At 40.5% G+C, this 27,348-nt stretch overlaps 1 protein-coding gene across 5 annotated transcripts in view; it reads left to right on the forward strand.

Moving 5' to 3' along the window:
* Positions 1–27,348, forward strand: part of CRIM1 (cysteine rich transmembrane BMP regulator 1) — a 194,133-nt gene extending 166,785 nt beyond the window's left edge. For 4 of the 5 annotated variants that reach the window (XM_017534875.2, XM_017534878.2, XM_017534876.2 and 1 more), the window contains 5 exons: positions 137–358; positions 14,122–14,316; positions 21,062–21,184; positions 23,260–23,447; positions 24,767–27,348. In XM_017534875.2, coding sequence (XP_017390364.1) covers positions 137–358; positions 14,122–14,316; positions 21,062–21,184; positions 23,260–23,447; positions 24,767–24,943 — 905 coding nt within the window. In that variant the 3' untranslated portion in view covers positions 24,944–27,348. The remainder of the gene's footprint in view (positions 1–136; positions 359–14,121; positions 14,317–21,061; positions 21,185–23,259; positions 23,448–24,766) is intronic. The other variant, XM_017534877.2, reaches the window with a different exon arrangement.

Raw genomic sequence — 27,348 nt, forward strand, 5'->3', positions numbered from 1 at the left:
TGAATCAGACTTTCTGATTTGTTACTGCATCATTTATTTAAGGAGGCACCCAAGGCCATGATGACTGGGTGTGCTTTGAAACACACTATGTTGCATAGTTGATCTTCTTTGCTGACCCATATGTTCATTTTTCCAGATCAACCTTTTCGGCCTCCCTTATCCCGTAATGACAGCGTACCTAATTACTGCAAAAATGATGAAGGGGATATATTCCTGGCAGCTGAGTCCTGGAAGCCTGACGTTTGTACCAGCTGCATCTGCATCGATAGTGTAATTAGCTGTTTCTCTGAGTCCTGCCCTTCCGTATCCTGCGAAAGACCTGTCTTGAGAAAAGGCCAGTGTTGTCCCTACTGCATAGGTAAGACCAAGAAAAAATCCTTCATCTCCACCAGTGCTCACTAAATCTATTCTGACAGCCATTTGCCTAGATCAGTTCATATTTTTGAAACTGGTTTTTTTCTGCTTGACATGTCACACAGACCCAGTGTAGCAACATTGAGCAGAAGAAAGGTATGGAAGACATGCTCCCAAGATGAACTTCCCTAAGAATAAAAAAATGTTCTCTGAGAATGTCATAATGTTATAGCACTGTCATGTTCTATTGGGCTCCTTTGCCCAATTCATGGTTGTCAATTTCAGGACTGTCTTTCTTTAGCCTGTTCTTTACAGTAGTCTTTTTTTCCAGATAGAAACACCATGTCTCATATTAGAGTCCACTTGGCGTATAAAGCTTGCTGCTGCCTTGAGATCAACTAAATATGAACTATTAATTTAATCTCCCAGTTGTTCCTGTTTTCTGACACTTAATGGATTCTGTTTCAAGCACGTGGTTGTCCCTGTCAAGGGCCCAGGCACACAGAGTGAGGCCTGAGTAACTCGAAAGCCCTCTCTTTCATGTGACTTGTGGTGATGCATCTTTGTGGGCAGAGGACCTGTGTATATTGGCGCCTAACATCTGGACCCAAACTAGTCCTATGGACATAAGCCATATGCTGTTCTGAGGCCCAAAAGGTGAGACTGAGACAGCTGGCAGTTCTATCAAGGACAGCCCCTGTTCCCTAGGCTTTCACTCTCTTTTAATGCTTTTGTATCCAGTAAAGCTCAAAGTCAAGTGAAAGACAATGATACATCTCAATCAGATAGTGAACCTATAATCAGAGTAGCAAATGAAAAATTGTACAGTCTGTACTAATTGTACATATTGTGCATTTATTGTTGGGGATTTTGCAAGTTGCCTAAACACAAGTCATTGCATATATCTGGAATGATGGATGGGGAATAAAAGAGATCTTCTGGCTATAGAGTTTTGTGGCATTTCCAGTAGATAAGCTGAGGAATGATGGCCATAACTCAGGCTCATGGGGACATCTCCCTGTCCTTGTCTTGTGACCTCTGGCCACTAGGCAGGGCCACACTGAGCCTTTTACTCTGCATCTATCGGTATATGAGATGGAAAGATATTTTAAAACACAATGCCTGTTCTTAGGAATTTTACAAAGATTTTCTTACTATAATGGCTAAAAAGTAATAAAAGTTCTGTTTTGAAAGCTAGATTCTCCCTTTTAATAGGGTTACCATCCATATAATTTATTCTTCAAACGATGATGCTTTTAAGAGTAAAAAGGGCTGTTAATAATTATGATGGGACAATGGTCGTAGACCAGGAGTGTCCCAAGCATATTGGATATATGGTAGCCCTACATCTTAGCATTGGCTTCTCTGTACTACCCATAAGCTTTCAAGCTCCTAAGTGGAGCCAAAAATGTATCCATGCAAATACCCAATTTAGTGCTACTTACCTTTTCAAAATGGTTGTCAAAATTCAGGCAAAAAGTGGCACTGCCTTTGGTGAGGTCTAAATGAAAGCTATATAACTTGGCTGCTATTTCAGACTGGGTAAGGGGAGAGTATAGCCAGTATCCCCATAGTTATATATCAGAACTTTTTAACTTTTAAGTTCAGACGTACAAGTGCAGTAAAACTTCAGTAATAAGGGAAATGGTTCACAAGTCAACCAGGGATACTTGTGTCATACTTGGGAAGCCAGAGTCCAGGAGGTCTGAGAATCCCATGTTGCCTTCAGAGGAGAAACCTAACAGCACATTTCTCATGTGTTGAAAATTCACAGATTGTTCTGTGTAAATTTGTTGTGTTTTGCTACTTAGTTGGTAAATTTGTAATTAGTAAATTATTCAACGAGTGAATTTGTTTTCATATGATAGTAGATAATAATCTCTCACAAAACCAATTTAACAAATTCAAAATTATGATGAGAAACCTGCAAATTATAGTATTCTATAGCCTTCCTTTTTATTTCTTATTATTTCCCTTCATACTTTCCTATTCCAATTCCTGCATCATTTAGATTATATATTCTTCAGTGGTATAGGGAAAAAAAGGACCAGTTTGGCTCAAATTCATAATTTTGATTTTAAGTTAAACTGCAGCACTTTTGCTGAATTGTGGTTCATAGGAGCTCATAATGGTATAGGGGACATTTTGATTCTGATTCTCTCTCCCTCCACAACTCCCCTCCCCGTCCCAAACTGATGCATGTATAGTTTTATCATATAAACCTATGACTTACCTTCAGGGGACCATGTTGGAGAGATTTAACATTTGATGAACTGTAACCGTGTGCCTTATTCACTCATTCATCTTAATAATTCATGTGTGTTGTTGTATTATTGAAATAGTTATTAAGCCCCCTTCTGTCTGCATCATACTTACTTTGCAAGTAGCCTTGTTAGATAGGCCTTCATCCTTTCTCATCTAGTCCTGCTGTGTCTAAACATACGAAGTCAAGTTCATGACTGCAATATAGGGATTTCCTATCTGACTCACCAGTTTCCTTTTGGGCCTGTTTTCTTATCACTTAAGAGGCCCTGACTTCCAGTCAGCCTGGTCCCCTTATAAGGGTGCCAAGCCTGGCCAGCACAAGCACACCCAAAGGCAGTTACCAGCTGTGCTTCATTGGCAGAGCCTTTATCACCATCCAGAGATCACTGAGCAAAGGAAAAACATGGAAACACACTATCAGGAAGCATGTCTTAAAGCACACAGTTGTTTTTCCAGTGGGCACCAAAACCCAGTGCTCACATTGTTTCCTGGCTTAGGCTTTCTCAGTCTTAACCCAGATTATCGTCTGTTCTCAGGATCTTGCGTATCTCTGTTAGAATGTACAGACTACCCCGCCCCAGCCTCCAGTGCTGACCTCACCTTGGCTGCAGGACTCTTCCATGGGTGAATGTTCTCCCTAATTAGTCAAATACAGATCTCTAAAAACCTCAAACTCACAGTTAAGGGACTTCTTTTATTAGTGGTCAAAAAAAAGTTTGCATGCTTTCACCTTGTGAGGCATCCGTTTTTCTTACTCTAAGAAAAATGAAAAGTGATCCTACCAAAAGTAGTTTTCTAATTACAAATATTTGTGTTCCTTTTGTTAAATTATCAAGTCACTAATGTGTAATGATAGTGCTTCTCTTTTGATGTGTGAAGGGCTCATATTATGTGTGGTAATTTAATAGGATATGTAATATAGACATAATAGGATTAATGATTAATTTTGAAAAGTGAACAGCTTTGTCTAATTTCTTATAATACCTATTATTAGGGAATTCATTCTTCTACTAGAAAGAACCTAAGTAGTAATTACCCATTCATTTTAATGGAACATTTCCTGATTCCCTCATTTTTTTGGTACTCTGATTTTCTACACAAGTACATACAAACTTAGATTTTATTTTCATAAGCTGACTATAATGATGGCTTAAAGGATAAAGAACAAGAATCAAACATTGACAAGTATGAATCTGGTGGAGATAAAAGGTCTGGTGGGAATTCTAATAGGTGAAAACAGATATGATATGTGGTTCCTTGTAAACAGCACGTCTGTTACACCCTACTTAGCCACGCAAGAATGTACTGGTCTCTAAAGCATCCCACGGCCATTTCACTGATTACATGTTACATGCCTTTCTCAAACCTTGCCAGAGCAAAAATTATGTCAGTGCTACAATTAAGTCTTGGTTCATGACTTCAGGGAGGATAGCAAACAGGTAAATTAGCAGGCCTTACACCACACCTCTCATGTGCCCGTGGGGATACTCATATGCCCATATGAGCCCCGACCACATCACCCATGCTCTAATGTTTGTGTTGGTGATGCTTCTGCGCATACCTGAGTGCCAGACTCTGGCAGCTTCTGGAGGGGGGACCATGAGTCTTTCAGTGGAACCTGCCTGTGTCCAGGGGTCAGTCATTCCTGGTCAGATATTACAAAGAAAGAGTATGACTTTGATCATAAAGTCTAGCTTAAGTTAATTTCCAGGATTTTCAAGCTCATCTCACTGCTGTATCATACCTGTTGCATTTGGAAGTCAAGATGCTCAGGTATGTCCCCCGATTAAGCTACTCTAGTTGATCAGGACTGATCTTAAGAGCTCCTTTGTTAGCCAGGTCTTTAAGCGTTAGCATGCAGAACATCGTTTTGAAAATTGTGACTTGGCAAGTATTTATTTGTTCATAACTATGTGTTACGTTAGAAGATATTTCAAGGTCAGATTTTTAGAGCCATTTGTTGGCTGGAAATTCTCGAGTCAGTGCATCTTTCTCACTTCAGAAATTTTTGTCGAAGGTTATTTTTGGATGATAGTTTGTGTTTATTATATATAATACAAATATATATTTACTTATTTAGATGCTATATAAAATAAATATATCTGTGGCTCATAACTTCCAGGTGAACAAAGTTAACATGTTCTGATTACATGCCTTCTAATCTAGTATTATTTAAGTGTTTTTTAGTATCGTATATCTTTAAGGATCTGTGAAAATGAGTTCTTTTATAGGTAGAAGGTACTTTAAAAATTTCTTACAGGTTGTATTAATACCTCTGTATGATTAGAAGTTAGCTACTTTCATATGGATGTATTTACTAATATTTGAAGTGGGACTTCACATGGAGCTGGCTTAGCTTGTGTTGTCACAATATCTTCTCCGTTGGCTGTGATACCGTAACTGTATAGTGATCTTCTCCACAGTGATCTTCAACTAGCAAATGATTAAACAGTATTTAACCTTAATAGGGAAATGTCTACACCTTATATCAAGTCAGTCTATTATACATTATTCCTTTTGTTAGATTTCTGTTTAAAGATAACTCTACTAAACTAGTATCTTAAAGATATATAGCATCTCTTTGGAACCTCTGTTGACCATTTTGTATTTAATTCAGCCCAGGAATCAAACATAGTAAACATTTAATTCAGACATCTTCAAGGTATACAACCAATAAAACAGTGTTTCACATTTTGAAACCATAATGATATGGTACTGTCCACCTTCATTGGAACATTTTTCACCACTGCTTCTCCTGTGTATTTTCTTAAAATTAAAAACTTCTGCACATTGGAAAGGGACCTTCCCTTGGAGCCAAAGCATTAAAATCACAGCTCTGTCACATTCTAGCTTTATGTTTTGGTGATCTGATGTAACCCTAGCTGTTTCCTCATCTGTAGGATGGCAATAATAATATTATCCTGTGTTTCACAGAAGTACCAAGAAAGTTAAAAGTGACATAATGTATATATGCAGAAATACCTTATAAACAGTAAACACAATTTAAGTGTAAATTGATTCAGTAGAATTGCTGCTTTTGTAACACAGATTGTGCTGATTTGAGTAACGTTATCGAATAGATTGTAGCATCTCACTGTTAAATGTAGCAGCTGGCTTTCTGCAAGAGAAATGCCTGGATATAATGTCTCTGTGATGAGCTTTTGAAGGAGGAGAATCTCTTAGATAATGCTTTGGTGGTGTACCCCATCCTGCCTACTCTCATCTTAAAAAGCTCATCTACTTTGCTCACTTGATTGTAACCCGGGTAGAAACAGTGTGCTTTCTTTAGTTCAGCTGTGTTGTGACAGTGCCTTGCCCACAAACTGCACAGTCCTTTCATACCTCTAGACATTATCAGAAGTGAGAAAATGGGGCTCATTTATTTCTGTTTATGTTGAGAGGGTAGTCCCATTTGAAGAGTCTGTAAATTTACTATGCATGATCCACTGTGGTTCCTGGAAACAGAGTGTACATGGCATTTATAATCAGGGCATACCCTCACAGGGAGGAGATGTACACCTCCTGCACATTCTTCAGAGCTGTCAGTTACCGTGGCCCTACACAGAGGTCCAGGTTGTCACAGTCAGTGCTAAAAAGATTTAAATGAAAGCTGAGAGATGTAATTTAAAAGAAGGAGAAACAGGATGCTTTTCTGTGTATTGTTTAGAGTATAAGAATGAAAACATTCTGGTTGTTGTGCACTGTGCTAACTTTGGAACTGGTCTAAAGTTAACACAACAAAAATAAGCAGTGTTTGATTTCAGTTTGTTTGGGTCCTACCCTATGCCCTAGGAAGCAACTGATCTTGCTTCCTCCCGTAAGCAGCTTTCTCTTCTCACTTCAGTATCCTTTCCAGGCCACCGGCGGTGTAAACAGAAATTCAAGTTGTTCTGGTTAACTTGGGGAAAAACCCCTAAGCTGCATAGTCTTTAGGTGTGCTCCAGCCCCACATTCTTAATTTAAAGAGGTCTGCTGCCTGGCGGGGGGGCTGCACTGCTATTTACAGAGAGGTCCAACAGCATGTGCCTTTCTCTTATTTCAGTCCAGGAGGCCAGACCTGATTTTGTACCCTCTAGTGGTCGGGGATGTGGGGGGAGACCCCGTCACAGGAGGGCCCACTGGTAAGAACCCTCTGGAAGCTGCTGGCAGTCTTAACAGGACTTGAACTGTGACCAGATGAAACATCTTCTGTAGGTGCAAAAACTGGCCCATCTGGAAAGTCCAGTGACTTCCACCTTAAGGTTTTCTTAACAAGATGCTATACCCTGACTTGTACGTAGATTGCTTCTTCTAAGTGCTAAAAGAAGTAGTATTTCTTCCTTCTTATTTGGGCCACCTTGATCTTTAGTTGTTTCTGCCTACCTTTTAAATTACATTTTTATATTTCCAAAATGATTCTGTGAATAATGTCCGTGTACCTGTAGATGCATCTTGGACTGTAGGCTCTGCTATGAAATGAGACCACATTTAAAATTGAAAACAAAATGTTTCCTTCAACTACTGTCCATGAAGTGCTTAATCAACCCATAACAAATGCTTAATACAAGGATTAAGCTCTGTTACTGACAAATTGTGTTCTCTTTGCATGCACTGGTTCTCAGCCAAAAGTGACTGTGTTTACTAGTTTGGCGAGATTTCTTTTTGTAGAACTAAAGTGTATCATTCCTCTATTAACTTGGAAGCCTGAGCAATCACCTATTTCTTTCTGGTATGTTGAAGAAACCTGATAGGCTCTTTTAACCTTTATAAATAGACTTGCACTTCCTATCCTAAGAAATAAATGAAATAAACAAAAATGGAATTCTAAGAAAGGCCTTAAAACTGTGGCCAAATGTGCTTTCACGACAATTAAGATAAGGCAGTACATAAAGGTGGGAATCAGCCTGCATGACAGCATTTACCTCAATTTTTTTTTTTTTAAATAAAGATGGATTAGGATCTGATTTTTTTTTATTGGAAGCTAAAAGTTATAAAGCAAAATACTCAAGTATTAAATCAGTAAGCATTTGTTGCATTTTTAACCAGAATTCTTTCATCGTTTCCTGACAGAATTACTGTGTATTAGATCTCTGCCTCATTGAAACTGTCTAGGCCCCCTGCATCTGTTGTTAGCAAGACTTCAGTTGAGTTCCATCTTTTCATTCTTTTACAGTCTGTGAAGGCCTGGTGAGTCAGCGTATTGAAAATCAGTCATCATCGTCTATGTCTGTGAGTTCGTGGCGGCCTGCACATTATTTCCTCAGATTCCTGCGTCATTACAATTTTCACGTGTTTTAAGTCTTTTCTTTATGTTTTTTAAAAAAAACAAGTGAAGCCAGTTTCTCAAGCAGGAGGTGCTCACATGCCACTTATTCTCCAAGTATGGAGTTTGTGCCCAGCATGTGCCTGACAATACAGAAATGAGAAGCACACAAGAAGCCAGGGATTTCAGTGTCTTGTTAACAAGAAAGTCAAATGTCAGTGGCATTTTATTCCTTTGTGGATTAGAGAAAGAGTGCTATGGTGCATTGTTACAGGTGTAAACTAACATTTTAAAAGTACTTCCCCTCTACATGCCCAGGTCAGCAGTGTCATTGGTAATACTTGGCTACCTTTTCTACCACTCCCTTTTCTAAATCTCACATTACCTGTAGTATATATGGCCTCTTTGTATGCCTGCCTAAATGACTTCACTAAAGTTTTCTGTAAATCCCTCAAACCTCAGACTTAAGAACCCAAATTGAAATTTCATGTTATTAGCAGGACCAGCTGTCTGTGCATCTTTGCCAGACATTGGGCTCATCCATTTGGATATGGACTCCCACAAAGCTGATGAGACCCTCTGGATGCGGGGGTGTCTCCTGAGGACCAAGGCCTTGAATGCCTTGCTCACTTCTGCATCCCCAACTCCGTGGGATGACACTCGGGGGCCTTTGATCTCAATGTGAGGAAAGAACAGATGCCCCCATTATAGTACTGTGCTGGCTTATTTTGCAGTGAGACTTATTCTGAGATGAAGAGCTGCATTTAGCTTCTTGGCCACCAGGATCCCAGAGTAAATTACTTTGCAGGACTCTAAATAGTACGCAGGAGATTTGAAAGAACTGATGCAATTTCTAAAGCAGCCTAACTTCCTCCCGGGAAGTTACTCCCACACCAAGATTCTGACTTCATGACCACCAGATTTAGAAATTGAAGTATCTATATAAGAAGTTGCCTCCTAGGCAGAAATCAAGAAATCCAACTGTAACATAGGTCAGAGTTAATTTTGGTTTGTATATCCTTCCACAGAGGAAAGAGTGGGGAAAATCTAGGGATGCATTTTTTTTTTCAGAGGCTAATGTATACCCCACATCATGGTTCGTTTCAGAGCAAAGGCTGTGCTCCCACCTCAGTGACTCCTGGAATACTAAATTGGATCTTTATAGAGGAAGAAAATAACACAGTTCTACATTTTCCCTAGCTGTTAATTAGTTTTATGGCATAATTTAAATAGCTCAAGAGTAAAAACAAAGTCCAGCCTGAACAGCCTGTTTAGTCTTCTTTTCTTATCTTGAAAAGAGATAAGATACCAAAGCTTAACTGGAAGGAAATTAACATTTCAAGGCCTTGCTGCTGCTTCCTCCTCTTGTTATATCAACCAGAATTAAGGAAAAATAGAAGAGGGAAACCCCATGCTGAATTTTCCAAACTCTGCCACTGAGACTTTGTATATTTTTATTGTAATCATACGTGATACAAGATAGTGTTGCTCATATTTGAATTCCAAAAGAAAAGAGGACATTTGAGCATCCTAAGAGGAAAGCAGCCCCATGGAAGGAGCCGCTGCAGCCGCTACCGAGGGGCTCCAGGCTTCTGCCGTGGTTGATGGTGATGGCAGAAGTAAATCTTGATTCTCTTACAGGGACTTTGTTTCTGAAAGAGGCCAAAAGTCGTTTCAAGCTGAATCTGATGGATAAGATAGAGGCCAGAGCTGAGGAAAATAAGTAGCAAAGCTGATCTAAGCCAAGGTGTGACTGTGAAATAGTAACCGTCTTCTTTGCACATTTCAAAACTGGCCCTGGATGCCATCACAAGAGGGACTTCCAAAGCTGTGTGCGGCAGCGGCAGTACTGCTGGAATACGTTTGTAGCCTACTAGGGCTACTGAGATGGGGGATCGTGTTTGTTTGGATATGTAACTCCTGATTCGCTCGTTTCAAAAACAAACTTTATTATACCAGTATCATACCTTAGGTTTTCCTTGGAACATTCTCCTCTAATCCTCTTATTCTGAGAGAGAGGGAGGGAGAAATAGTAAAGGGAGAGAGAAGTGTTAAACGAAGATTTTCCTAAGGAAGACCAGGAATCCTGAATACCCACTTCGTTACCTCCATTCCTTGATAGCATTGTGTGATATGTGATGTAGTCAGTTGAAGGACAATTTATCTTTGAAGACAAAGATAAATTCAAGTGCCCATTTTCAAGTCAGTGAGCAGTAACGACTTTAGTTTGTGTGGCACTGATTGATCCTTGTCTGGGCAAGTGGCCCTTCCACGGGTTATCCCGCTTGGTACATGGCAGACAGGTGCTGGAGGCCTGTGGAGCCAGACCTGCTGGGGTTCCCCTCCTCGCCCTGCCGCTTCCGTCTTGGACAACTGACTTAATCTTGTGCCTCATTTTTCCATGAATTGAAACAATACCCTGTCCCATTGGGCCATGGCGATAAATGGCATTGACACAGATAATGTGCTTAGCACAGGGCCTGGTGTGTAGTGGGCATTCAGTACGTGGAAGTTACGATTATTATTAGGTATCAAAGAACAGAACTTAATTGTCAGAATAAACAAACCAGTTGGAGTAATAAATATAGCCTTTAGAGTTAAATGGCACAACCCTGATAGCCAAACATCAACTGTTTTGGTTATTTTTAGTTGGATATTCCCACTCTTTCTTTCTACATCCCTTTTCAGGCTGACTGCTTAAATTACATTTATATGTAGTCTCAATTAGACTATGCTGTTTCCCCCAAAAGACTACAGTTACTATTAATTTAATTTCTAGAACCTCGAATTGCATGGAATAGCCACCACGTCTCCCTGTAAACATGGTAGCTTCTAAAACTTCCTGATGGAGTTTTCACAATTTGATTGCTACGTGTCATTGAAGGAGACAGCATGTCTAGGAAAGCACTGAGGATACTAGGCCGGGTATGGTGGCTGGTGCCTATAATTCCAGCATTTTGGGAGACTAAGGCAGGTAGATGGCTTGAGGTCAGGAGTTCAAGACCAGCCTGGGCAACACAGTGAGACCCCATCTCCTCGAAAAATAAAAACTAAAAATTACCCAGGTGTAGTGGTGCATACCTGTACCTCTAGCTACTCAGGAGGCTAAGGCAGGAGGATCACTTGAGCCCAGGAGTTCAAAGAGCTACCACTGCACCACTGCACTCCAACCTGGGCAACAGAGTGAGACCCTGTCTCAAAAAAAAAAAAAAAAAAGTTATTGGTTTTCCCATTGCCTCCAACCCATTCAGAGTAGTTGTTCTTTCTCATATATCATTTATACCTATTCCTTGAGACAGTGATCTCATACAGTTACTGAATGAGGATTTACATAAACCCTGTATTACACTGTAGCTCAGCATTTGGTCTTCGATATTTCTTCTGTGGTTTTGATACACCTGTTGAAATTCTCCTACATAGGTCAGTATCACTGAGAAAACACCACACTTCATGGCCTGGTGCTTTAGGTCCAGGATCAGTCTGAGTTCTTCCCATCATTATTCTCGTGTGTGGAGGGAGGGAGGGAAGGGAGGAAGGAAGGAAAGAAGGAACAAAGGAGAGAGGGAAGGAAAGAAGGAGGGAAGGGGAAGGAAGGAGGAAAGGAAAGGAAAAGGGGTAAGGAAAGAAAGAGGGAAGGGAGGGAGGGAGAAAAGGAGAGAAGGAAAGACGGAAGGGGAAGGAACAAGGAAGGAAAGGGAGGGAGGGGAAAGGAGGGAAGGAAGGAGAAAGGGAGGGAGGAGGAAGGAAAGGAAGAAAGGGAGGGAGGAGGGAGAAGGGAGGGAGGAAAAGAGGAGGAGGAAGGAGGGGAGGGAGGGAGAGAAGGAAGGGATAATTACAGATAATATAGACTGCAGAAGGAAGGAAAAATTACAGACACTATAGACCACTGCTTGACCTGGAGTCAGAAGAGTTATGGACAAGATGGGATGAGGAGTTTCACCTTCTCCCGTCTGATTTCCTTGTACAGTAATACTGTCACTCACATTTTATTCGGTGATATTGCATTGTATGGACCAAGGTTCATGTAAAATACAATCAGTGGTACTGCTTTATGAAATACTGCTTTCTTTCATAAAGAATTCTCTGCAAAATAGACTCTAGATTTGATGGCCAAAACTAATATCCTCAGTCCAGCATGTTGGCTGGAGGTCAGAGTACTACTTGAATTAGGCTCATTGGATGATTCTGTTTGGCCAGTTTGACATGTGCATTTGGATACCTTAGTGAAGTCGCCTCCTTGAAGGATTCCATATTATCGAGAACTATCGTGGGCTTCATTTGTAAGCCTCCAGGTGAGTTTGTAGCCTAATAATTAGTGTGCCAGAAGATTTCTGTGGAGCATCTACAAACATAGGGAAGTGCATTTTTTAATAGATATTGAAAAATTGATTTCTGATTACAACTAGAACTTTCCATGATTACTTGACTTAATGTCCCTTGTTGAACCTTAGTGATAATTAGAAAAATGATCGAAGTTGTTGATAACATAGAGATGATACATTTAACATGGCGTCAGTTTCTTCCTTGGGCTTGCTTCTAACACTCCCCAGTGGATTGAGATTTGTATCTGTGGGGTAAAAATTTTACAATATTAGGCCATTATTAGTGGCGTTTATAAAGGTGCATGTGCTTGAGTACTATCTGCCCTCTAGATCCTTAACCACAGATGGAAAATATTTTTTAAAAAATAAAAACATATAAATTTTAAAATACAGTATAACCACTATTTACATAGCATTTACATTGTGTTAGGTATTGTAAATAATCCAGAGACGGCCTAAAGTACACGGGGGATGTGATTAGGTATATGCAAATACTATGCTGTTTTATATAAGGGACTTGGGACATGAGCATCTGTGGATTTTGGTATCCCTGAGGGTCCTGGAACCAGTCTCCCGAGGATACCAAGGCACAATTGTAGTTGATAAGAAGAAAACACAGAGACCACAGATTTGTGAGCATTTCTATCTGAGACCTTCCTCTGGAAAAGCTCAGTCTGAAGCACAAGCTGGGTCTTCATAGAGAGCCACTTCCAGCTGCCTTGGAGTACTTGCTGCAAAGCTTGGGGCTGCTCAGAGAAAATGGCTCCTGGTGCCATTATGGGCTTCTCAGTGTGCCCTGAGATGTGCTGGGTTCTGTTTGTGTGTGTGTCTGTTCAGTGAACTCTGACCCTTCAAGAGCTTCCCAGATGCTTTCCAGGAAGAATCCTGGGCCCTGGGGACCACTGCCTTCCTAAGGAACTTTCCTTCCAGGTGCCTTTGTAGTTTTTCATGTTTAAGCGACAAGTGGGGAGTGGCGCTGCTTTTAGAATCTGAACGTAAAATGTCCCTGGATTAGTAGGTGGCATCCAGTTATCAGTCTCACGCTCACATCGCTGCCGCCGGGTTTCGATGTGCCCCGTCTCTGCTTTGGCTGCTGGATCTGCTGGTCCTTGGGCCTCACTCTGAACCTCATTCTTGTGTGCTAGAGGGGAATTTCTGTGTGTGAAATGTGGCCACTAGGGAGTCAGTTCAGGTACACCAAGAAAAGGCGTTGAGTCCCAGAGAAAGGAACCTTCAGAAAGAAGGTTGGAAGAGGGAGGAAATGAGTGTGACAAGGGACAGCGTGAAGAAGGAGCAGAATATTTAAGCTGTAAATCCTTGTATGTACTGTACAAATAGCTCTTTAATTTTTTTCTCAAAAACCATAGTTTGCTGGGGGAAAAAGTGGATTGCAATGAAATGAAGCTGTTTTTAAAGTAGAAATGTCCTTGTAGGTGAGAGAAATCCACGGGGCATCCCTGGAACTGAGGGAAGTGGTTATCTCAGGGCTAACTCCCACTCAGAGGTTGCAGAGGAAACCTGCTAGTTCCCCATGTTGTTGCCATTATCACTCCTTACCATTCCCCTGGATGATTTACCAAACAGGAGGAACTTCTTGAATTTTCTTGAATCCATCTCCGTAAATAAACTCAGGTGGACATTTTATCAGTCTCTATCTCTTTCTGGATGACAGTCTAAGGACACTTACCTAACGGGTTTCATTCCCTGCCGGTTGTTGTAGTGACCACCGTGTGCTAGCCTAAGGGGCCACAGATGGGAGCCCCGAGGGTCCTTCCAAGAAAATGGCAATGAAAGACTAGGGAAACCAAAGTTTCACCCATTTCCAGAAATCCTAACGCATACTGTGATGATACAAAGCTATTCCCTTGATCTCACGTATAATAAGATCGTGCGCATTGTCACATCAGCAACTCCACCATGTGCTGTTCTTTTCACTAGAAGACACAATTCCAAAGAAGGTGGTGTGCCACTTCAGTGGGAAGGCCTATGCCGACGAGGAGCGGTGGGACCTTGACAGCTGCACCCACTGCTACTGCCTGCAGGGCCAGACCCTCTGCTCGACCGTCAGCTGCCCCCCTCTGCCCTGTGTTGAGCCCATCAACGTGGAAGGAAGTTGCTGCCCAATGTGTCCAGGTATCGAAGCCACCATCCTTCCATTTGTCAAGCTGTCATGTTGATTGAAGGTGAAATTAGAGCAGAGCTCAACCTGCTCCCTCTTTCATTAGTACACGTGGCCCGACTAGCACGTCAGGCCCAGTTAGCGCCTCCCACCCAGAGATCACGTGGGTAACTTGGAAAAGTATGGCCATCCAGACGAGGGGCAGATTTTGGTTCCGTGCCAGAATTGCTCTGGTTCTTTTCTTCTCATTTGCATTCTCTAAGCTTTAGTGTCACCAACGTGTTAATGACACCTGCCCTATCATAGTAGCACAGTTTTAGTGCAGTATTGGACCAGCCTAGGGAAGATGGTCCAAGATGGGACCCAGAAGGGAAGATGTCTCAAGCCATTACACTGTGTATATATATTAGAACCAAAATGGAAGACCTGCATTTAAAGAATGTAGTTCTGGTTTATTCTTTTTTTAGTTCATCATTTCCAGCCAGTACCCACACCATCCACGCAGCCTTCTCCCAAGCCCTTAGCTGAACTTTCCGTCTCTTTCCACGTGTAATGCGAGCCACGGAGCATACCCCAGCTGGCTGTCGTGAATCCCCATACCTGCATCTTTCCCCACACCCCACGCTTCGTGTCAGCTGCATTACTCATCTCATAGTTTCAAACCTAAGTCCTTCACAGCTGCCCAGAGCCTCCCCTAGCCCTCCTCCTAGTTTCCATGTCTCCATCTCCTGCCAAAACAATTCCTCTTTCCCCTGCATCTAATTCCAGAAATGCAAGACCTGAGTCCTCTCCCTGGGGACTGAACCCCTAGACACACAGATTTCCCAGGTAGTATAGGCCGCACAGACCCAAGTGAAGGCACACTCCAAGATCTCACTGAGGTCCTGAGCGTCAGGAGCTTTTCCATCTTCACCTCAATTCTCATGTTTTCTCGCAGCACTGCATTAGAGAACCTTGTTCTATTCAATACAGGGAGCTGGGAACCATGCCAATTTACGAGTGCGTCTGTACTATGCAACTGTAAGATAGGACAGCCAGCCAAACCCAGAGTTTAAGTGAGCTCTGCACATGTTGGCCTTTTGTTTAGGTGTTGTGCAGACTAGCCCCAAGTGAGCATTTCTAAAAATGTTCATTTATCTCCTAAAAAGGATAGGATGTTCTGCCAGGTATAAGGGGGTGGAACCATTTTCAGAGCCTTCAGTTGGGTTCTCTTAGTCTCATTTGTCTTGTTAAAAGTATAGATGGAGAGTCAAAGATTCACTGCAGTGACATTTTATCACTTGCTGTGTGTATGGAAAAAAAAAAAGTCTTAAATGTTTTAAATGAGAATAAGAAAAAATATGTGGTTTCCCACTGGAATTATTTTATCTAGTATATATCACCTATGTTTCACAAGTTTCATACCAGTTTCCCCAGTAATATGCTTTTAATGATATAAATGATGAAACTTGACCTTATTTATTTCACGAAAATCCATTTAATGCCTGTTACGTGCGAAGCACTGTTCTAGGCACTGGGGACATGGCAGTGGATGAGATAGCAGTGCACATGTCGCTTATGTTGTAGTTGGGAGAAGCCAGGTAGCTAACAGGTAAATAGGCAGCCACCGAGATGGGGATCACACTGTGGAGAAAGGCGTAGCAAGACAGAGAGCTGAGGAGAAGTGGGCAGGCAGGTTGTTTTTTATTATGTAGAATGGTCAGGTAGCACCTTACCAACAAGAGGGGATTTATGGAGAGGCCCAGAATAGCAGTTCTCATGGGAAAGAGGCAGAACCTCTGAGTATAGCCAGTGCCAAGGCCCTGGATTGGGAACATGCTGTGTGTGTTCAAGGTGGAGCAGCGTTCAGGGTGCATGTTCAGGAGGAGCTGTGTGGAGGGAAATCAGTGAGCACGGAGGAGGTGAGAGGTGGGGCAGAAAGGCAGCCATGGGCAGACACAAAGGGTCTCGCAGATAAGTACAAGATTGTATTGAGTGAGATGAGACCTTGGAAGGTTTGGAGCAGGGAGTAACAGGATCTGACTTACCTTTGAACGGATTTCTCTGGTGCTGGGTTGATCATAGACTGTGGGACTTGGAGGTCAAGAGTGAAAGCAGAGAGACCAGCCTGGAGGATTTTATGAGTCGAGGTGAAAGATGACAGTGACTTGGATAGGGTAGTGGCCATGGCGGTGGAGAGAAGTGGGTGGGTTCTCATTACGGCATATGAGTCGCATCAGTAGGATTTGAATATATGTGGGAGTAGCCAAGGATGACTACAACATTTTGGTTTGGGGCATTTTTAGCTTGAAATACTCACTTAACATCAAAGTGGAGATAATGAATAGACAGTATGTAATTTGGGGTTCAGGAGAGAAATTGAAAGTGGATCCACAAATTTAAAAGTCAGCTATAGGTAGTTTCTAGTCTCAAGGTTTTTAAGCCTTGAAACTAGATGACATCACCCAAGAGTAAGAATAGATAGAAAAGAAAAGAGAGCCCAGGACTGAGCCCTGAGACCTTCTAACTTTTGGAGACTGAGTAGGTGCAGAGGGCCTAGCAAAAGAAACAGAGAAGGAGCACCAGGAACCGAGGAGGAAGCCAGGAGGGTCAGTGACCTGGAAGCCAGGTGGAGAAAGGGTTTCTGGTAGGAAAGAGTGAACAGCCGAATCAAGATGAGGTATGGGAACTGACTTATGCATCTAGCACTGCTGTAATGAACTTCACAAAGAGCAGTGAATCCAATTCACCTCTCCCATTGGGAGTTACAGTTATACAACTCTCATGCAGACCTTAAGTGCAAAGTTCATAAGATGGACTGTGAAGTTGAGTGTCCTTGGAGGATGTTTCACAGAGAAAGGACTTGAGCTAGATCTTAAAGAACAGATGTGCTGTCTTCATTGGAGTGAAGAGGATAACCTGACCAAGACCTGAGATGGGAAGAGTCAAGGCCAGTGCCTCCAAGGTCAAGACTGATGCCCCTGGAGCAGTGAGTTCTAGTAGCAGTAGGTAAGGACAGAAATGATAGCTTTGGACACGATTTTTCAGGCCTTAATTATCAAATGAAGAGTGGAGATTTTGTTCTTCATAGGGAATGGAAAGGCTTACTTTTAAGAAGCGATCACAGAGGTGTTTTGGGGTAACCTTTGTGTAATGGGATGGTATGCAGGAAGGACTAAAGCAGAGAGAGACCGGAGGCCAGGACAGCTGTAACTTGCACTGCAAATGTCCTAGGTGTGATCATAAGGACCCAAATTCAGGTGTAGTGGTGGTAGAAATGGAGGTAGAGTCATTCTCCTTGTTTTGTGAGTTTCATAAGAGAGAGTATATACAGATACTGCTAACATCCTCATTCATCACTAGAGATTTCTCCAGTGACTTCTCAGTTAAGATTTACTGTTAGGTTGAAATTTAATTTCTGTTGATTAACTCTCCTTTCTGTATCTGCTGTATTCCTGATGAAACATTTTTCCATCTTTAAGCAAATGTTACAATCAGCTGAGCTTTTGCCACCTTCTGTTTGATCCAGTATGGGCTGCCAGGAAGATTGGATTCCTGTCCCATTCTTGCATCACCTTGTTGTGTGATCTTAGTCAAGGCTCATCACCAAAGTTTCAGGCTTCCATTTCTCATCTGGATAGCACATGCCACCTCCCAGAAATGCTGTGAGGATTATACCATCTCAGAAATGATGGTATGGGAGCACTGCCTGGTCTGTCCAGCAAACAAGAACCTTGCTTTGCCCTTTAGACACAGCAACTAAGGTTCTGAATATCCTCTCTCTTTACAAAGCACTTTCCACCTCCAGCATCTTTGGGTGTGAGTACGGAACCAATGAGCTGGTTATGTGATTAGCACCAGTCTCATTTTACAGAAGAAACTGAGGCTCAGGAAAGTTAAGTGTATTTTATCCAAAGTAATGCAGCTAGTTGGCATAGGATGAGACTCCTGGTCCTAAATTGACTTCAGGTTCCATTTCCCAAAAAAGTGCTGACTTCAGCTTATGAGCACCAAGTGCCTCACCCCATATTCCAGAAGAGGACATTTTATTTTAAGGAAGGCAGATGACCAGATGCCTCTTAAAGTAAAATATATCCCCAGTAAATTATCTCGAGTTCCTCCAAAGCTCAGATCAAGTATGAGGACAGGAGTGATTGTGACCATGTGTTTGTGATCTTCATGGCAGAGCTGGATGTAGCTTTTGTGTAAGTCTCCCTGGCACTGTCCATCTGCTATGCCAACAGCTATAAAGGGCTCTTCTAGTAAATACCAGAAGGGTTATATTTTAGACTCTGGGGTTGAATGTGGTCTTTGGCCATGGAGGAAGGCCTGGGTCTAGGCATGGAAACAAATAGTATTCCCACTTCTTTTTGTATCTGCAGGCAGTTTTTTGCTGAAAGAATTGTCCTTTTTGGCAAAACTGCTCAGAGGCAGCTTCCCTTTTATGTTCAAATTAAAGGGAAATGACTGCCTTCCCTTGGACTTGAGGACTCTGAACTGGAGCTGTCAGTGTTTTTGTGATAAAGAAGGAGGTGTGGGTGGATTTTAATCAACTGAACTGAGTCTGCTGAAGTGAGCTAATACAGGACAGGTTATGAGCTGCTGGACGTGAGAAGTGGCTGTGAGGCATCACTCGTCGGGAGACACCCATGGGGGCTAAGATTGGTCTCACTCAAAGCTGTATGCCCAAAACCAGTGCCTGCCATGTAGGAAGTGCTCAGGAAATACTTGTTGAACAAATGGTAATATACTTAATCACTGAAGGAGACATCTTCCTTCACTATAGACAGATTCTCTAAGTTTCTCTGCCCTTTCCAAGTAGAATCCCTGTGGGAACAGAACTCACTATCATGCCTCAGCTTGGTGGTGTTTCACCCAAAATCTACCCACATGCAGGGTCAAGGCAAAAGAATTCCAGAGTTGCTTCTATACTGCTCTCACTCAGGAAAAAAACCTGAGGTGGAACTGAATCAATCCCAGCTCTGGGGCCTCTGCAGAAGCTTTAGCTACTTAGCCATTGACATTCACAGGTTTGGTGGAATCAGTCTGGCATTCACCTTTTACCCTGAGGCCTCAGAAACCTGTGGCAGTTGGGCCCCTGTTGTCATAGGAAGGCTCAATGTGAAGCCCTGGGCTGGGCAGGGAAGGGGCAGAAGCGTGTGTGGCACGGAAAGGTGTCAGATCAATGGCAGCATGGCTTTTCTGCCCATATTCATCCAGGAAATTCATATCACACATCAGGATTTTTCAGTGGGGTGGGTTAAATACCATCCCCCTGTGCATACTTCTCGGAATCACCTAGTCCAGGCCTACCGAATCAGGACCTATGAGAGTCAGCACATGTTATAAGCTCTTTGGGTAATTCTGGTAGGATTAAAAAAATTTGACAGTCAGTCACTGGTTTGTACTCAGGCCCCTGCGCCTACAAATGGTAATATTTTCAGGAAATTCTATTTTTAATTCTCGAGTTTGCAGGGATGCACTGAACCTGTAGAAACTATAATTGTTCCTAGTTCATTTTATGTGTAAAGGCTTAATAGTATAAGAAAGCAGAAGACTATTCTTGGAGGCAGCAAGAAAACTTGGGCTTTGGAATCACAGAACTGCATTTGAATCCCAGCTCTACCACTTACTAGATGCATAATCTTGAGTGATTTAACTTAACCTTTCTGGGTTTATTTCTCTGGCTGGTTACTTCATTAACTCATGGTGGAAGCTTAGCAAGTACTTCTCTATCACTTACCTCTTCTCTCAAATTGATCTTAAGATTTACTTCTCAAAAGCCTGGTAACTTTTGAGACAGAAAACAATCACTTTGAGCAGACGGGATTATTAATCCTATTTTAATTTATATACTGGATATTTTATGTTGGTCTAAATTAGGCTGTGGTGAGTATTTAGGATCCTAAGTGTTGAGTCATCGCTTTATAAAAATCAGTGAATAATATGGCAGGATCTGGCCAAGAGGAAATGGTGTATGATGCAAACTTTTATTGTCACATTTTGAAAACAGGTTCTTAAGAATTAATTGCTTTAAAATATGGGACCACTTGTCAGCTGGATGAAGTATAAATATAAAGAAATATTTGTAGGAGCTGAGAAAAGCTGATTAAAAAAATACCTGATATTTGCGATAAATAATATTCTTCTCAGATAGTTTATGTTGTAGTATAATACCTAGCTGATCAAACTGGATGATGTAATTATATTTACTGAAGATCAGTTTCTAATCTAAATGGTTCCAGTGGTAACATACTGGACATCTAAGACTTACAGTCATACAGTCATGAAGTCTACCTATAGTCCGTTCCCATTTAGGGAAAGAGAGAGGAGAGGAAATAACCAAGAAATCCGTAAGAAGTGGACAACGCTTTAACTGTTTCAAGTTTTGCTAATATATTTTATGTAAATGATTCAACACCCCTATAATAAAGAGCAGCAGCTATTAAACGTCAATATTTAGTTGCCAGAAGGTAAAAGAAACAATTCCATTTCAGCTAGTCCCGTTTGGTTTCCATAAAATTATAGAACCAACACCACCATTTGACATGAAAAAGCAGTGTTTGACCCTGGTGGAGTAGACAGCTCTTCTGTCTTTTAAATGTTATAAGACATGTTTCTCCTCACTGCAAAGCTTGTGATTCTGTGGTATAAATGATGTAAATGCAGAAACTGCATCTTTCATGTCCCAGGAAGTGTCTTGAGTGCCCCATTTGGATTGAGAATACAAAAGCCAACAATGCTTCATCATCTCTTATGGAAAACATTCCCTTCTTTTAGAAATGTATGTTCCAGAACCAACCAATATACCCATTGAGAAGACAAACCATCGAGGAGAGGTTGACCTGGAGGTTCCCCTGTGGCCCACACCTAGCGAAAATGACATTGTTCACCTCCCTAGAGGTAAGCATTGAAGGCAGCCTGAGATTGCTTGTTTTCTACGTGGTCTACTTTGGCTTTTTTCTCATTTTTAAAATTTCCTATGAGTAACTTTTTAAATGACTTGCTGAAATAAATTCAAATAACTACTCCCGGCTAGACCTGCTTGGCCGAAATATATTTACACCACACGTTGATAAAATAAGTCAGCAGTAACTGGATTAAATGCCTCCTTCCTGGCCCTCTATGCTCAGAAACTTTGTGATGATGGCAATAAATATGTTCCTAGTCATAAGAGCATGGTATCTGGAACTTCTAAGCAATCTCTCAAACGTATGTATATATAAACTTTATAAGGAGAGTAATCATGAATTAGTCACTGCCTCTTGTAGATTCTGCACTGAGCATTTATACATTAGGTTACCCTCTCCTTCTGGGCAGTTTTCACTTCATGCGAGTTTAATACGTGTGTTGATTTTTCCAGTCACCAGATTTATTCCGTGCCTTTTTTTCTTGCTCAATCCTTTCAGTTTGTGTATAATAAAAATGTTATTTTTGTCTCCCAATAGCTGTTAATATTTCCTGTTCTATAAAAGTAGACCTCTTCTTGATCAATAGTATAAAGTTGCTCTTAGCTGTGACTCAGGACTGCCTCCTGTCTACTCGAAGCATATTTTCCAAATCATTGCAATATAATGTTTATAATTCTTTTGGAAGAAGGTAGTATTCATTGCTTGAGAGATTGTTAGATATTCTAAACATTATGCTTGGATCAAGCCAGTTGACCAGAAAGCCATATTCCTGGACCTAGTGTTTTTGGCTCTTTGTATAATTGTTCTGACTGAATGTGCTTTAGCATTATGCTTGTATTCATTCAGTCAATAAATATTAGTGCCTGCTGTATGCCAGGCCCTGTTCTAGATGCTAGACTTCAGTCACAAGAATAGCCATACTTACAGTATGTTGAAGACCTGTGCATTGCATATATCTGTGTTATAAAGCCCCAGAAGAGAAATTTTCTCATGTGTCAATAGCAAGAAAATGTATGCGTCTAGGCAACTTTAGGGCCCCTATTCTTATGTATTTAACCTTATTTCTGTCTGCCACATTCATTGTAAGAGAGAGATTTTAAAAGAACATAAAGGTCATCATTCATAAGTGTAAAACTAAATGTAATCACCTATGCAATATAATTCATTAAGGCAGGAAAATGATGTAATAGGCCTAAACAAGATTTTCAACGAGTTTATGAAAAGTAAGACAATATTGCATAGAGTTCAGTGAACCAGAATATCAACCAAAAGACCAGCCTCCTGATTCGGATTAGTTTTTGATCTAATTAGTCTTCTGTATTACACCAATAGGTAAAAGAATATACCAGGCCGGGTGCGGTGGCTCAAGCCTGTAATCCCAGCACTTTGGGAGGCCGAGACAGGTGGATCACAAGGTCAAGAGATCGAGACCATCCTGGTCAACATGGTGAAACCCCATCTCTACTAAAAATACAAAAAATTAGCTGGGCATGATGGTGCATGCCTGTAATCCCAGCTACTCAGAAGGCTGAGGCAGGAGAATTGCCTGAACCCAGGAGGCGGAGGTTGCGGTGAGCCGAGACCGCGCCATTGCACTCCAGCCTGGGTAACATGAGTGAAACTCCGTCTCAAAAAAAAAAAAAAAAAGAATATACCTTGTTCTGGTCTCCTGTTTGCCAGTAAGCAAGGAGATCAGCTAATGTTTCTCCTTCTGAATCTTAGAAGACCATATATGTTAACAGTTATCTAAATATTTTAATGGTCTAATTTTAGTTACTTTTTCAAAATCTACCTAAGTGCCTTCTTATTTTCTTGATGACCTAGAGCCAGCATCATCTTATCCAATTACTAACATTTTCACTCTGATTTTTTAACATTGATCCCTAAGCACTCTGCCCCTCTACTACAATCTCTTTTGGATCAACATTAGACTTTAATCATATTTTTCGCCTCAGAGTACTGAGAAGCCATAAAACCAAGTTGCTGATCTCTGTTTGCAGTGTAATTAAAATAATCCTTAAAAATTCTGGCTAAGGGAATAAATGCTTGTAATTTTTTTTATCCTAGATATGGGTCACATCCAGGTAGATTACAGAGATAACAGACTACACCCAAGTGAAGATTCTTCGCTGGACTCAATTGCCTCAGTTGTGGTTCCCATAGTTATATGCCTCTCTATTTTAATAGCATTCCTATTCATCAATCAGAAGAAACAGTGGATACCACTGCTTTGCTGGTATCGAACACCAACTAAGGTATTGTCTTGTAAAAGTTAATCTCTTGAATCATGAATCTAGGAGAACTTACACTGATAATGAAATTGCTTGAAACCTTGTGTCTTAACCAGTGAAATTTTTACTTTGCTATTCATAGCCTCAAATCCATACCAGGCTATATAGTATGAATCAGATATATAGTACTTGCCTGGGGCTGGACTGATCACAAGGTGAATTATCCATTATCCATTGGTTAATGAATCCTGACCTTACATGGATCCAATTTTCTGGATGTACTCTAAAGTTTTCAAATGAATGAACACCTCTGGATTTATTCCTAAATCATTGTTTATATTAGACATTAAAACTTCATCACCTGGTATTTCTCAGTCATCAGACATCTTAAAATTGGGAGAGAAAAGAAACCACAAAGGGCGGGAGAATAATATTCAGGAGAAGGCTGGGAGATCATGAGGATATACAAAAGGCAAAAGGACAGGTGGATGCATCAGAGGCAAGCATCAAGTGGAAAGGTCACAAAAGATGAAGAGATGGTGGAAAGTAATAGACAAGGTACGGAGAGGCAGATTTCATATTGAGAGAGAAAAGATACATGTTTGTTTTCAGTACAAAAATAAAGGGCCTCTAAATATGCCTATTTTGAAAGATAAGAACTGGATTAAGGGAAATAAATCATAATCCCCTCCAACTCGTAATTCTACCTTTTGCCTTTAGTTAGTTTAATCATACAACCTTAAGAATTGGAAACAGCCTGAACACTTACGTAATATAATTTACTATCTGGTTAACTCTTCCATGTGAAAATTCTGTCCTGCAGTTATCCTGCCTTCTATTTTTCTGTGAACAAATGTGCCTTGGGCACAGCCTCTATGCTGGGCACATGCTGGGTCGGGATAGTTACCAGTGTCCAAAGCTGGGCAATAGACCCACTCAGTAAGTGTATAGAATGACTAGAAACACATGGGCTGGCCCAGCCTATGAGGGTGTTCTATCCCTTTGTTTTTAAAATCTGCCTACCTGCTGCTCATTCAGCCCCTTAAAACACAGGTCTGCACTTCAAGGATTTGAAATCATTTCACCAGTCTTTTTTTGTGTCTTCACTTCCGTTATGTCCCTATTTGACGTAATTTCTTGACATTTCACCCTTAAATACAGTTTGTTGGTGTCCCTCATAAAAGTATAGTTGATACTAGAACAGGATGTGATACTCTGCATATAGTCTATCAATGAATTGTGAAACTGTTATCTCACTCGAATTAGGTACTAAATTTCTGTTCATTTGAGATAATATAAAGCAGCTAATTCTTTGTGGTTTTATTCCTCCTCTCATTAAATAGCCTTCTTCCTTAAGTAATCAGCTAGTATCTGTGGACTGCAAGAAAGGAACCAGAGTCCAGGTGGACAGTTCCCAGAGAATGCTAAGAATTGCAGAACCAGATGCAAGATTCAGTGGCTTCTACAGCATGCAAAAACAGAACCATCTACAGGCAGACAATTTCTACCAAACAGTGTGAAGAAGGGCAACTCGGATGAGGTTTCAAAAGACAGAAGACAACTAAATCTGCTCTTAAAAGTAAACTAGAATTTGTGCACTTGCTTAGTGGATTGTATTGGATTGTGACTTGATGTACAGCGCTAAGACCTTACTGGGATGGGCTCTGTCTACAGCAGTGTGCAGAACAAGCATTCCCACTTTTCCTCAAGATAACTGACCAAGTGTTTTCTTAGAACCAAAGTTTTTAAAGTTGCTAAGATATATTTGCCTGTAAGATAGCTGTAGAGATATTTGGGGTGGGGACAGTGAGTTTGGATGGGGAAATGGGTGGGAGGGTGGTGTCAGGAAGAAAAATTGGTCAGCTTGGCTTGGGGAGAAACCTGGTAACATAAAAGCAGTTCAGTGGCCCAGAGGGTATTTTTTTCTTATTGCTCTGAAGACTGCACTGGCTGCTGCAAAGCTCAGGCCTGAATGAGCAGGAAACAAAAAAGGCCTTGCGACCCAGCTGCCATAACCACCTTAGAACTACCAGACGAGCGTATCAGAACCTTTTGACAGCCATCCCAGGTCTAAAGCCACAAGTTTCTTTTCTATACAGTCACAACTGCAGTAGGCAGTGAGGAAGCCAGAGAAATGCGATAGCGACATTTCTCGAAAGCGGGTTATTAAGAATATATACAGTTATACTTTTTGCTGCTTTTATTTTCTTCCAAGCCAATCAGACAGTTCCTAGCAGAGTCAGCACATGAACAAGATCTAAGTCATTTCTTGATGTGAGCACTGGAGCTTTTCTTACAACAACGTGACAGGAAGGAGGGAGAGGGTGACGAACACCAGGCAAAATCCAGGGGCTATATTTCACTGTTTGTTGTTGCTTTGTTCTATTGTTGGTTGTTCATAGTTTTTGTTGAAGCTCTAGCTTAAGAAGAAACTTTTTTAAAAAAGACTGTTTGGGGATTCTTTTTCCTTATTATATACTGATTCTACAGAATAGAAACTACTTCATTTTAATTGTATATTATTCAAGCACCTTTGTTGAAGCTGAAAAAAAAAAGATGCCTCTTTAAACTTTAGCAATTATAGGAGTATTTATGTAACTATGTTATGCTTCAAAAAACAAAACTATTTGTGTGCATGTGTATATAATATATATATACATATATATTTATACACATACAATTTATGTTTTCCTGTTGAATGTATTTTTATGAGATTTTAACCAGAACAAAGGCAGATAAACAAGCATTCCATATCAATGCTTTTGATCACTTACAAATTTTCTGAATAACACAAAATCTCATTCTACCTGCAGTTTAATTGCAAAAATGTGTGTGTGAGAGTATGTATGTGTGTGTGTGCATGCACGCCTTGAGCAGTCAGCATTGCACCTGCTATGGAGAAGGGTATTCCTTTATTAAAGTCTTCCTCATTTGGATTTGCTTTCAGTTGGCTTTCAATTTGCTCACTGGCCAGAGACATTAATGGCAGTTCTTATCTGCATCACTAATCAGCTCCTGGATTTTTTTTTTTTTTTTCAAACAATGGTTTGAAACAACTACTGGAATATTGTCCACAATAAGCTGGAAGTTTGTTGTAGTATGCCTCAAATATAACTGACTGTATACTATAGTGTTAACTTTTCAAACAGCCCTTAGCACTTTTATACTAATTAACCCATTTGTGCATTGAGTTTTCTTTTAAAAATGCTTGTTGTGAAAGACACAGATACCCAGTATGCTTAATGTGAAAAGAAAATGTGTTCTGTTTTGTAAAGGAACTTTCAAGTATTGTTGTAAATACTTGGACAGAGGTTGCTGAACTTTAAAAAAAATTAATTTATTATTATAATGACCTAATTTATTAATCTGAAGATTAACCATTTTTTTGTCTTAGAATATCAAAAAGAAAAAGAAAAAGGTGTTCTAGCTGTTTGCATCAAAGGAAAAAAAAGATTTATTATCAAGGGGCAATATTTTTATCTTTTTCCAAAATAAATTTGTTAATGACATGTTACCAAAATATGATTGACATCAGCCTGATTAGTATAAATTTTGTTGGTAATTAATCCATTCCTGGCATAAAAAGTCTTTATCAAAAAAATTGTAGATGCTTGCTTTTTGTTTTTTCAATCATGGCCATATTATGAAAATACTAACAGGATATAGGACAAGGTGTAAATTTTTTTATTATTATTTTAAAGATATGATTTATCCTGAGTGCTGTATCTGTTACTCTTTTACTTTGGTTCCTGTTGTACTCTTGTAAAAGAAAAACAAATATAATTTCCTGAAGAATAAAATAGATATATGGCACTTGGAGTGCACCATAGTTCTACAGTTTGTTTTTGTTTTCTTCAAAAAACAAAGCTGTAAGAGAATTATTTGCAATTTGATTCTTGCAGGAAATAAACATTTTGAGTTGAAA

Source organism: Cebus imitator, unplaced genomic scaffold (assembly GCF_001604975.1).
Source record: "Cebus imitator isolate Cc_AM_T3 unplaced genomic scaffold, Cebus_imitator-1.0 Scaffold88, whole genome shotgun sequence".
Lineage (NCBI taxonomy): Eukaryota > Metazoa > Chordata > Mammalia > Primates > Cebidae > Cebus > Cebus imitator.